Source organism: Epinephelus moara, chromosome 16 (genome assembly GCF_006386435.1).
Source record: "Epinephelus moara isolate mb chromosome 16, YSFRI_EMoa_1.0, whole genome shotgun sequence".
NCBI classification, from domain to species: Eukaryota; Metazoa; Chordata; class Actinopteri; order Perciformes; family Serranidae; genus Epinephelus; species Epinephelus moara.
This window is the reverse complement of record NC_065521.1, coordinates 21,487,118-21,499,873: the sequence shown is the minus strand read 5'-3', so window position 1 is coordinate 21,499,873 and position 12,756 is coordinate 21,487,118. Positions and strand designations below refer to the sequence as shown.

At 42.2% G+C, this 12,756-nt stretch overlaps 1 protein-coding gene across 3 annotated transcripts in view; it reads right to left on the bottom strand.

The window, feature by feature from the left end:
* Positions 1-12,756, bottom strand: part of LOC126403100 (thymocyte selection-associated high mobility group box protein TOX-like) — a 101,681-nt gene that overhangs the window by 63,050 nt on the left and 25,875 nt on the right. For 2 of the 3 annotated variants that reach the window (XM_050065555.1, XM_050065556.1), the window contains exon 2: positions 787-879. The exons of the other annotated variant lie outside the window; for it this stretch is intronic. In XM_050065555.1, coding sequence (XP_049921512.1) covers positions 787-879 — 93 coding nt within the window. The remainder of the gene's footprint in view (positions 1-786; positions 880-12,756) is intronic. 3 annotated transcript variants of the gene reach the window in all.

Sequence of the window (12,756 nt, the reverse complement as noted above, 5' to 3'; positions counted from 1 at the left end):
CTGTTCACTTAGCACTAGTAATAGATATAAACACAAAAACATAGTTTTACTTAACAGGTACGTGTGCAATATTATTGCCAACAATATCCGACTGTCGAATAGGTCATTCGTGTAGTTTTAACAAAAGATAAAAAATTCACAGGAAGTCACATTGCGACACCTTTTTTTTTTTTTAAAGCAAGCTTCCTGAAGAAAGGTCTATGTGTTATGTTTTGGGCATGAGTTGCAACATGTCTGTAAATAATTCTGTATTACATTTATTTAGATTATTTTTAAAATCATTATGGTCATTAAGTTAAAAGAGCTGTAAAAGATGAACTCCAAAGATGATAAAAGTGCTGTTCTGACTCTTAGTTTCTATGGATGCACACATCGTGTGACCCGACTGTAACAGCCACAGGGGCGTATTTTGCACCTTTGCGTGTTTTCACACATATGTTGCTGCAATTAAGAAACATACCTCCTGACAGCATCTGTAAATTCCCGTAAGTGTGCCTGTTTTCAAATGCAAATATATACAATATTTGTGCTGTGTGGGGGAGAATACAAAATAATGACTTTTTTAAATGTATTTACATATGTACGTGCGTGTAGTTGTAGGGATTTTCAGGAGTTTGAGTAATATGTCTATAAAGAGCAATTTCATCACAACTCTAAATGTCCTCAGCTTGGAACCTCCAAAACAAAACTGGGCCCAGGTCAGTGGCTTGAGGTACACCTTCCCAAATCAATTGGCTGACAAACAAAGGGGTTTCAGTAATTGGGGGCTGGGCTACTGTATCTCACCACAGCAGTGGGCAGTCTTTTCCTAGCTGGATTGATGCCTGGAGGGGGGGCAGTGTGGAGCCTAACCCCTCGTTCACCCACACTGTACCGGGCCTGTGGTTAGAGAGAGAGACAGCAAGGGAGAAAAAGAGAAGAGACAGAGAAGACAAAAGTGGGGAAGGAAACGAGATGGCGGGGCTTTAGTTTGGGAGATACAAGCAGGGCATTTGTAAAGGAACATGTCAAGCCCCTTTACCCCCCACCCCCCAACTCCCTTGTGAACCTTTCCCTCCTTCTCCCTTTCTCCGGTTGCTCTGCTCTTCCCCTCATGCCCAGCACACGCGTGCAGGGGGAGGAGTAATGACATGAGACTTACACAGTGACTCTATGCAGCGCCATGCTGGGGGAAGAATGGAGGTTAATGAGCTGACATCCCCTCCACCCCGAACACGCCTCCTCCCCATGCCCACCTCCCTGCTCTCTTGCACACACTGACGAGCATACACACAAACCTCTGACAAAACAGTAGGGCTGAACGCTGGCACTGGGCCAAGGATCCGGAGACTTAAGGAGTATCATGGATCAACGAGTGGATTTACACCACGTATACATTAATAATCAGTAAATGAATACCACCTATGCTATAAATATGACCTGCCATATCGGCTCACATATTTAAAAGCGCACAGTGAAATCGAGCAAGAACACAAAGGTGGTTTAATGAGGCTGAAACGCTCATTTGTAACCAGACAACAAAAATGTGACAATGACGATGACATCGTTAGTTGTGGCGGGAGGGGGCCGACAACACAAAAAATTATGTTACTCAACCACCTAAACTGGAACTGATCCACAAACAGACAACTATATGTAGTACAGTAGCACAATTGTCAGGACTGAGACAGTTAGGACTGGTGTGTGTTTGTGTGTGTGTTTGAGAGAGAGAGACAAAGATGGGGAAAGAGAAGGTGTGAGGTGGACTATTGCATGCAGTGTTTCTGTCGGCCTGAGTATTAATAACTTACTCATAATGCTGCTTTGTCACTTTTTTGACCCGCCTACTGGAACCTGTGATATCTACATCACCTTATCAGTGAAAAAAACAAAACCATAACAGCAGTCAGCCTTGCATATGTGAGAAGATGTTGATCAAATGATCACGATGACGATGATAACCTTGGTTGCTAAAAAGTGTAACACTTCACCCATCTGGCAGCCTACAGTTCATCTGGTAGAAAAATCTTAATTGTTACTTTTCAACCACACAATGAATGTTTAGCACTACCACAAACCCATGCCTCGGTGTTGGCGTGGACAGGGGGGAGGGGGCTTTTAAATCACAACATGGGCACTGGTGATAGATGATGGCATCGTCCATTGGCCCAACCCTAATTTGAATCAAAGGGTTCATCCAATTTACAAAATAATTCTGTGTCATGAGTCTGACTAAAATTCCCTCATTAGGTTTCAACTAAAGTGGAACTTTACCCCGACTGGTGGCACTGAAGGGAATAACCAAACTCATTAGAATTCATCCTCTGGGGACCATGAATGTTCCTACTAAACATCAAGCCATTCAACATTTCACTGCAAACCAAATCAACTTCTGAAAAGACAAATGGACAGTCAGTTACATAGATGGACCAACTAACACTCACCATAAAGTCACGCTGCTACGATGGCTACAGAAACAGTCCAACCGCAACTGACAGCATTTTATCAAACACTACACAACCGTTGACCTGTTAAGGACAAATAGCTCTTGCACACAGACCACAGACCACGGGTTAAACACATCATGCTATTATGGTGGATACAGTGCTGTGAATAACTGATCAGACCCTCAGATGCGCCCCCCATTTCTCGGTCGTCACGTGGTGTTGTGTTGGCCTATAAGATGTTAAATAAAACCTCAGTGGCTTTTAAGTTGCATCACCGGAAAACCAGCAAGTAAAGGTGACAACTTTTAACAGATAAGAGTTCATCTGAGCTGAAGCATGCACGGAAATAAATAAAAGACACACAGAGAGGTAAAAGAACAGTGTGGCTTAAATGAAAACCGTTCAGTAGATTAAAAGTTAGCTGAATGCAAGTTAATGTAAAGAAATGACATTTGCATAAGCCTATCGAAGGTTAAATAAACAGATGCAGGTGCACATGAGGCAGATTTATTAGTTTACCAATGAGACATCCCAAGACTGCTGGTGTTTAATCTATGTTTAATATAAGCCATTGCTATTCGTAGAGCTCCACAACGGCCTGCTGCGCGCCTGGTTGACAGCTCCATCACACTTTCCACACCCTGTCTTGAGAGACGGACGCTACAATCTCAACTACAAGCTTTCGAAACTGGAGTTAAGAGACATTTAATTTCTTTTTAATAAAATGTCACTGGAAGGTATCCTGCTGTAATAGCTGATGTGCCTTAATTACCTCAAATAAAACCAGTAAAAAATGTAAAAAGCATGAGGGTAAAATAACATCTTTCATGAAATAAAAGAACATTACGAAAAGCAGAAATAGAATTGATAATGGCGCAGCGAAACACTTTTACAGAGCTTGAAAACAATGGAAGATGGATGGTTAGTCATTAGCGCCCATTGTGAATCTTTCCAGTGAGTAATTTGTGGGAAGGCTTGCTGCATTTTTAATATTCTTAAACTGAAGAGCCCTAAGAACACAAACTCCATAAAATAATAACAGGCATTTCACCTTAGCACTATCTGAACCTCTCAATTATTTACCGCTAATGAATTGCCTTGGGCAATATTCTTCCTAAGTACAATATCAACCATCCCAGAGAGGCTGAATCAGCTCGCTCAAATACTTAAATACATTTAGTCAATTATGCTCACTGTCCCTAATATGAAAGAGACAAGGATGTGCGAGCCTTCTTCTCCTGTCTGTTCCATATGCTCTGTTTCAGCCTTGGTATTTCACAAAAATCCTCACATGCACCGCAGCTCTTACGATGATTAATTGATAAAACGTTTCCATAGAAAAAGCAATAACAAGATTCTTGTCTTTTCCTCTGTTTTTGCATCTGTGGAGTGGGAGGATACAATAAAAGGATGTTTTCTATTGTTGTGGTGTCTAGCCTCAGTAACATAACAGTACTGCAGGCCAGTTGCCAGGCATCCACCAGGCTTTGCACTTTGCAGCCAAACATGCCACCTTGAATATCTCGCTGTTGCTGCCACATTGCTGATGAGCCTTCAGGGGCCTGAAGGAGCCTGCAGAGAGTGGAGCACCACACCACCAGCTCCCAACACAGGTAACCAACAGGTAGGAAAAGAATGGACACAAGCAGGAAGAGGATGTAACGGCACAGTATATCAGTGTAGTATAATTGTGTGAGTAATGAAGGTATCAAACATTAACAGTGTGAGTGCAGCTCCACAGTCGCCTATATGTCTCAAAACAAAGTCTCCACTAAGTGCAGGAAACTGAATAACCTTCAGTTTATAAACTCATCACTTAAGTGAATGTAAATAGATTCTACCATCTGTTTCTGCTTCTTCTATAGGGGACGTCTTCATACCGGGGATACTGTGTATCTATGTTTGTGTGCTTAAGTCACTGCTTGTTATGTGTTTATTTATCCCTCCCGACAGCTAACGCACAAACTCAGGCAAACTTTTATTCTCTATACTTCCTTATTTAACTTCCTCCTTTCCAAAAAAAAATCTAAACATCTCAACGTGAACCACACAGTATTTGTGAAAAGCATGTTTTTTAGAAAGTGCACATGTGAAATATAAACCATATCAGATCATTTCACAAAGGGGAATATGTGGTTTTTCACATTTGAAATATATTTTCACAAAAGCTGATTTTTTACAGTTTTCACACAGGGCCACAGATAAGGGGGGGGGCCCAGACACTGGAGGGGGGGGGGGTTGCTAAATTTAATTAATGATAAGCAACTTTTATTTTGAACCAAAATATTCATCATTATTAAAACAACAAATATATGCTTTGTATTAATATGTAGCCTGTTTCATATTGACACCCCTCCTCTTGAAAATGGTGTAGGCCATTTTATTTTGTAGCAACTGTTATAAAAAAAAAAATAAAAAAAAATCAAAGCTGCACGTACTCATGAACGGGCCAGTACCACTTTTTGTGTCCACTATGTGGCGCTGCAGAGTACACTAATTACACATCATGCTTCTGTCAACCCACTATGCAAATTTCAGGTAAATGAAAATAAAATAACTGTCAGACAAGTCTTACTTCCTGTTGCCGGTTGGTAGCGTAGTCACCATGACACATAAAAAACCTGCAGGCAGGAAATTGACCAGAGAAATTTACTGTTCTAAACTAGGTGAGAGACTGCAAGTGCATGGGTTGATATCATAGACTGCATAATAATGAAAGTAGCTACCATAGCATCACCAGTTGGTTTGTAGACTCTTGATTTTGAAGCCTTGAGTTTGACATTTAAGCCACGGCCATCTTGTTTTTTTAGAGCTATATTTGAAAGGGAGGCTGGTGCCATGGAGAAGTGGGTGGATCAGACTGAGCACCTGAGGACAATATCCACAGACAGCCTGTCACTCAAAGAAGCTCCATCCTTAATTACGCATAACTTTAAGCTTTAATAAAATGTGAGGAGGTGAGTTATGTTAAAATTCACTCCCTGTGCAGTTGTCATGAACGAGGAAATAAGCTACAGGGACCAAAATAATTTTTTTTGTACCAGGCTGTAAACATGTTTACTGCTGCTGTTAAAGTTACAATGTGTAATTTATGAGGTTGTTTATTAGCAAATATCAACTATTGCTTTCATAAATATACATTTACTAAAGTGTAATGCAATTCACATACAAATGGAAGCTTTCTCATAGGCTTAGAATGATTTCTCTATATATACACAGGCAGGGTGCGGTATGCTGGAGGCTGCCGTCTTGCGTCAGCATATTTGAATACAGTGGCCGAAAGGGATATACGCGCTTCGCCTTTCACGTTTACCTATAACTTGCCGTCACTGGAGACAGAGAAGGTGAAGCTCAATCCGGGGCGCTTCTGCGTGAACCTGCTTTGTACTTTTATGATTCTGTCGCACTTTAAATGGAGGACCACACATATGTTTTGCCCCACGTAAGAGGGCAACCACGCCACCAAATAAAAGAAAAAGATCAGATAAGTGAGGATGGGACAAGTGAATATCGGTGTTGCTTATTCCAGGTGGAAAGAACTCCTGTGCAAGAACACTCTGGAGACGCATATATTATAATCGTACCAACCTATATTTGCAGCACTGTGCCGTGACTATCACATAAAACGTGTTATTTTAGCATTACTGTGCTAATGTTTGCTCGTGTTACCTAAACAATCAGAGATAAAACACTCCCAACATAACGTTATATCTCACAGATAACCTATATGTCACTGGTAAGCTATAACATATTATAGCATCCGCCAGGACGTGTGGAAAGGATGACGCAGTTATTCGGCAAACCACTGTTTATTACTGAACAGTACAGGTTACTGTTGGCCGTAACCACGCCAAAACAACCCTCAAACAAGAACTTAGCTGTAACTCCAACTGTGCACTCCTGCTCTCTCCTCCAGCTCGCTCATACACACACCAGCACGCGCACTCACACAGCTCTCATCCCCGTCACACACGCACTCCGCCCCCCTTCCTATACTCATTCAATCCCAAACATGCCATTAACTCACTGAACATTGACATTATAACACAACATTTACTGCAGGGTCACTACAATATCGTAACATGGTTTAGATTCCTAAATAAATATTCACCTCATCGCTACTTGAAACACTTGAAAAACTCATGGATGATGCCATCTCTGTCTCCGCAAGGCTTTTTGTCCTACAAGGCCACCGTCACTTACCCGACGGGAGGGGTGAGCGAGTGAGCACGAGTGAGCCCTGCAATCTAGAATTTGACCGCTGATGTCACTGTTACTCACCATTTTTACACACTGAGGCTTGAAGTTGGGCATTTTAACATGGTGTCTATGGGGAGTGACTCACTTTTGAAGCGAGCCCCAAGTGGCCATTGGAGGAACCGCAGTTTCTGGCACTTGGACGTTGGCTTCTTTTTTTCAGCCCCAGAGGTTGATATGAGTAAAGTAGATTAGGGGCCTATTCACTGAACCTTATCAGGGGCCCAGCCACTTTTTTACATACTATATTGTTTATACATGTAATAAACTATAAATAAGCTATAGAAAACAGTTGGCCTCAAGCCTGAATGTAATACAAGGGCTGTAGTCCTGTGATTTTGTGCCTCCTTTTTGGGTTCCAGCGTGCTTGAGCATGTGCAAGTGTTTATAAATGCGCATATTTTATACATCTGCAGTCCATTCAAAGTAAGAAACTGAGCATTCAGCTGTATTTCTGTGATCGACGTCGTTATCACCATTCAATCAGAGCAAAATTTCACAACCATGATCCTTCCACTGCGCAACAGAGCAGTTCAGGCCTGACTAGCTTTAGTCAATTCCATGCTATCCAGCTGTAATCATCAGTCTTTGGCTGTAACTACACCAGAGAGAAATTTAAGTGCAAAGGATCCCGTTCCTAGACAGCTGGTGGTTGTAAATTCCTATCAGGGAATAAAAAAAAAAAAAAAAAAAAACAGGGTGGGAGGGAGAGAGTTTGAAAGAAAACATATACTATTTTCATTTCAACTGCTTTAGGGATTAAGGCTCAGGGCTCTAGAAAAAACTGCATTAAAATAATCCACCATTTGCATGTTTTATCTCACAAAGGAGGCTCACATACACACACATACACACACATACACACCAACCCCCACTCTCCCTCCCTCCCTCCTCCCTTCTTCTCCTCTGTCCCCTCCCCCATTCTGGGTGAGCTCACATACACACACACACACACACACACACACACGCACACGCTCATACGCACGTCACACATATACACACTGTCATCATTAAACACAAACACACATACACACACATCGAGATCAACCTGCTGCCATCTGCTCTACGCGCTCTGTACAATCCTCGCAGAATACATTATTCACTACAATACATCACATCACATTCCCTCAATGTCACAGCCTTGTGGTGGAGAAGAGTGAGGGAGAGAGAATGGGCGAAAGAGGAGAGCAAAACAGCTATTGTACTCTGAAGATACAGAGAAATAGAGTGAGAAACAGACAGAGAGAAACAGAGAGGGGGGGGGGGCATTTGGCCTGTTACACGGTACATTGGTAGAGAAAATTAAAGACAGTTTGATTTGGCTTTTGGGTGAAACAAGGTTGTCAGTGAAACTTTTTCCAGTTACACCTACAAGGCTAGATTAAAGCTCCTGACAAGGAGGTTAGCGTATGAGAGTGAAGGATAAGAGTGGCTGAGAAAGTGAGAAAGAGAAAGAGAGGCACCTGGCAGAACTGGCAGCAGAATATACAGTATAACTCCTTGTCTCACAGCAACTTCTTGTTTCTTCTTTCTTTATTTAATGGTTTCAAGTGTTACAGGATGAGGCTGGTGTTATTTGATATGTTTGTAATAGTCGACAATCCAATGAAAAGACCAAACCCAGCAATGCGTTCGTCTATCCCTCAATGCTTTCCAACTCACCTCAATCTTTAAAAATGGGTCACAGTTTCATTTTTCAAAAAGCCACTCTAATCAATATTTTATATGAGCAATTGATCAAAAGACTTTGTGTACTCTGAAAGGGAGTCGCACTCAGACTGACAACTCCAGAGAAATATCTACGGAGCTCTTTTAGCATCTTTCAGCTCATTGTTTTGATTTTACGGCACATAACTTTGCTGTTTGGTTCATTGTCACCGCTCTCATCTGCAGTGTTTGCAACTGCAACAAGCAGCTGATTAAAAACAAATAAATTAATTCATTTAACAGACAAAGCCTGAGACTGCCTATTGAACTTTTACCCTTTTCCTTCCAAAATCATCGAGTGAATGCAGGTTCTTTTCAAGCAAGGAAACCTGTTCAAAGTATGTGATAGACTGCTTTCCCATTGCTAGTGGACTAAAGCTGGATATAAGGTTCTGCAGACAAGTATGCCTCTTTTTTTTTCTTGATGGTGTGCCACGTTTAACATCATGGACAGGACTGAAAACAGGTCAATAAATAGTAGAAAGCAGCATGGAGGCCACTCATGCAGACTAAAGTCTACAAAGTTCAAGTGCTGCTTGGGCGGAGACAGATGTTGTTTTTGTGGTGGTGCATCATTGCATTGTGACAACAAAAGAGCTAAACTTGGTGCATCCACCTGGGGGGGTGTATTTCCATCACTGTCGATCGAAGCCGACTGGAGCTATAGCCGATAAATACTCGTGACTACTGCCTGCTACTCATTTGAATACTGATTGTGTCCTTTCCCATTAAATACAAAAGCCAGATGTTTGTGGGTGTTACTGTGTTTGTAGTCCAGTGGCAAAAGGACTACAGAGGAGCATTTCGCAGCTAAAAACATGTTTCCCAGAGGAGCTGGTGGAGAGCAACACAGAGCAAAAAGGAGCATGATCACTGGATCTACATTTGCCAGGTGGACGGATCACGACTCCAAATGAATGTTAATGTTGCTTCATGTCTGCTGGATGTGTAAATAGGCAACTGTTTGCTGGAAAGTTTGCCAATTCTGGGTTTACAGCTTGTTGGCAGCCAAAAAATCAATTTAGTCAGGTTAACCACAAACTCAAACAGGAGTAAAGTGCATTTTGGGGGCAAAATACACACGGCAAACTTGTGAGTAAGTGCAGGATCAAGATGGTGTAGCTCATTTTGTTTTTATTCATTTTTAATGGAGGGCTGTGGTACAAAGGTACGTCAGGATTAGGCTTCAGACGACACTTGTTAGTCCGAGAAATTCATGTTGGTTTGGTATTTTCATCGGATTTGGTGACGATTAAAACAAATAAGCTTTATTCTTCTATCATTTGTCAATGTGCTGTGTATCACCACTTTTTTAATGCATCACTGTATGTATAATGTACTTTGTTTATAGGCTTCACTGAATAGACTTTAAATAAAAGAAATACATAAAAAAATGAATAGATTTCTGTTTGCTTTGTTTACATGTTTAACTCCTTGTTATTTCTTGTGTGCAAAGCATGAACATGTGTGTGTGAGCGTTTGTTTGTATGTGTGTGTGTCACCATTGTGCGGTGGCAGAGCAGAGGGAGTGAACAGCTGGCAGGCCCACACTTGACTACGTATTGACCTGCTTTGCATTCACCTGTTATTCAGCCGAACCTAATGTTTCCACTTGGCTCTGCTGCAGCTGAGCTGCAATTAACCTCGCTGCGAGAGCAACGCAAGCAAGTCTTAAGTAATTTGTCAAAGTAGTTTGTCGAACTTTGCTAAATGTCATTCTACCTAATCCTGGAAAATTAATAGTTTTTTACTTTCATTTTCTTTGTGAACAGAAGAAGAGTGTTTTTTAACCCTTCTCACCATTACAGTACCTTTAAATACAGCCTAAATTCAATACGTCGCTAACATGCTATTTTTTACACTCTTAAGGTTTTCGACGGGGTGCAGGTGATCTCCTGACTGCACATAATTAGCCTTTGAAAATGTCATTTGCCTGTCTAAACACCCCATTTGAATGGTAGAAAGATTTGCTGCATCACAAGCTTCCCTTCTCTCCACTCCACTCCTCCTCTTCGCCTCCTCTCTTTTTTTCCCACCCTCCATCTCCCCCCCCCTCTTTTTCCCAGATGCTCTCTCGGCTCTTGTCTGTGTTTGGGCTGCGACTGCGAGGGGTCACCGCCTGCCTTGTTCTCACACGTGGAGCACTGTGTGTGTGTGTGTGAGAGAGAGAAACAGCACACACTCGTCTATGAATGATTATATGAATGAGTGTGTGTGCATGTGCAAGAACGTCCAAAAAAAAAAAAGAAGTGTGTGAGTGTGTGAATTTATCCCAATGTCTGTACAGTTGAGCCTGAGTGCCTTTCCCACTGTGTGTGTTTCAAAGTGTTTGAGTGTGTATCTTCCTCTGTGTGTGAGTGTGTGTGTGCCTTGCGAGCTCAGTGCCAGGTCTCTCTAATGAGTCTGTCAGGCGCTGTTAGCGACGGCGTGCTCCCCTGGCTCAGCGCACTCCTACAGACACACTGTGATTAGCCGGGCCAACGGCACGCCACCGGGCCAGATTAAACACTCACCACGCCGCCAGGGAACACACACACACACACACACACACACTCTCAGCACAGCACACATTAGAGCAAGCATTACACTCGCCCGCGAAAGCACCGCACACACACACACACACACGCACATATTCACAGACATACTTAGACACACACAGCTTCATCATCATTGTGCCCATTAGCAAGCTCTGATACAGTAACATGTACTTGCCCTCCAGAGCCAGGTGTTGACGCCAATAGAATTGAAAATGAATGTGAAATATAAACATAATACAAGCCACCTATGGCACCGGCAAAATGCTAATATTTCATTAATCTGTCTGTCTTTATTGAATTCCTGTCTGCCGCTAATCTTGAACATCACTCAGAATTAAGGCCAGCCCTTCTGGCTCCAACAGCTTTCAACATCTTCATTAAAGCGACATGATTCACTAATTACAGGTAATTACCCTTTAATGAGCGGCCCAGATGAATGAGCAGATATGCAGAGGAGGGGCAGGCCTGAGGACACGTCGTTTTTCATTCCTCAAGGGCCGAGAGCAGACTCTGACTGGGTGGGTGTGACAGCTTGACCGTTAGCTGAGACATGGTGGTCTGGTTAGAAAAGGCTGGCTACACATCTGTCAGACATACACCTGGTGTATGATACAGGATACTGAATGTAAGTTATTAGACTATTCACACCAGATGGGTACATACTGGGTTGTCCCAGTTTACCCCAAACCAGTAGTTCTGTACAAGTTACACTATAATCACAGGAATATAGAAGTACTTGCATTGAAGTTTTCTGGTTCATAACCCCTTAATTTAAATCAGTGTCTGCCTGTCACAGGCTGCGTCTGAATTATTAGCCCTTCCTTTTAAGTTTTAGCTGGTAAGATTTTGCACAGAATGGCTCAATGGCTAATAAGAAAAGGAAGAATATCTAGAGCGAACAAAACCAGTTTCAATGCTCATGTGAGCACCTGACTACTATAAAAATGTGGATCAATCATTTAATGCATAAGAAAAATAAGTCCTCCAACCCATACAACCATGTAAGTCATTTGTTCCTACCTATGGGCTGTGTAAAGTAATGGACGTAGCCACCACGATATCATCCATTGGTTCATGGACTCACATTTGGCATTTTGGTCATCGCCATCTTGGTTTTTGAAGCCAGAAGTGACCATATTTGGACAAGAGGGTGGAGCTTAGGAGGGGCGAAGGGTGGATCTAACTGAAAGCCCAAAGACACTGCTGTGGTAGCAACTTGTCACAAGGTAGCCATGCCACAAAGCATACCCTTTTATTATTATCCATTTTATTCTAAATAGGACCAGACTTTACCAAATGAACATCAAGCTGTAATGAAGAAGACTTGAAACTACTGTTTGAGGTCATAACTCATCAGCAAAATCCTTACTGAGGTAATAAATCGGTGAGATGTAGCGCCATTTTCTCATTGACTTCTGTCAGTGGGGTTGCCCGCTGCTGACCATTAGAAAGAATGCAGGCTTAAGGCACCTCCACATTCGCTTCACTTTTCAGCTCTGGATATAACTCCTTCTTCCTAACCTCTCATACAACCAACACGAGCATTTCCTAAATTAGTGAGCTTATCAGCAGCAGAAGATCAACACATCGTAGAATAGGTCATATATGTATATATGCATACGTTAACTTATAAAGCTCTAAATGGTCAAGCTCCATCATATCTTAGTGAGCTCATAGTGCCATATTATCCCACCAGAACACTGCGCTCTGAGAACGCAGGGTTACTCGTGGTCCCTAAAGTCTCCAAAAGTAGATCAGGAGCTAGAGCCTTCAGCTATCAGGCTTCTCTCCTGTGGAATCATCTTCCTGTTACGGTCCGGGAGGCAGAC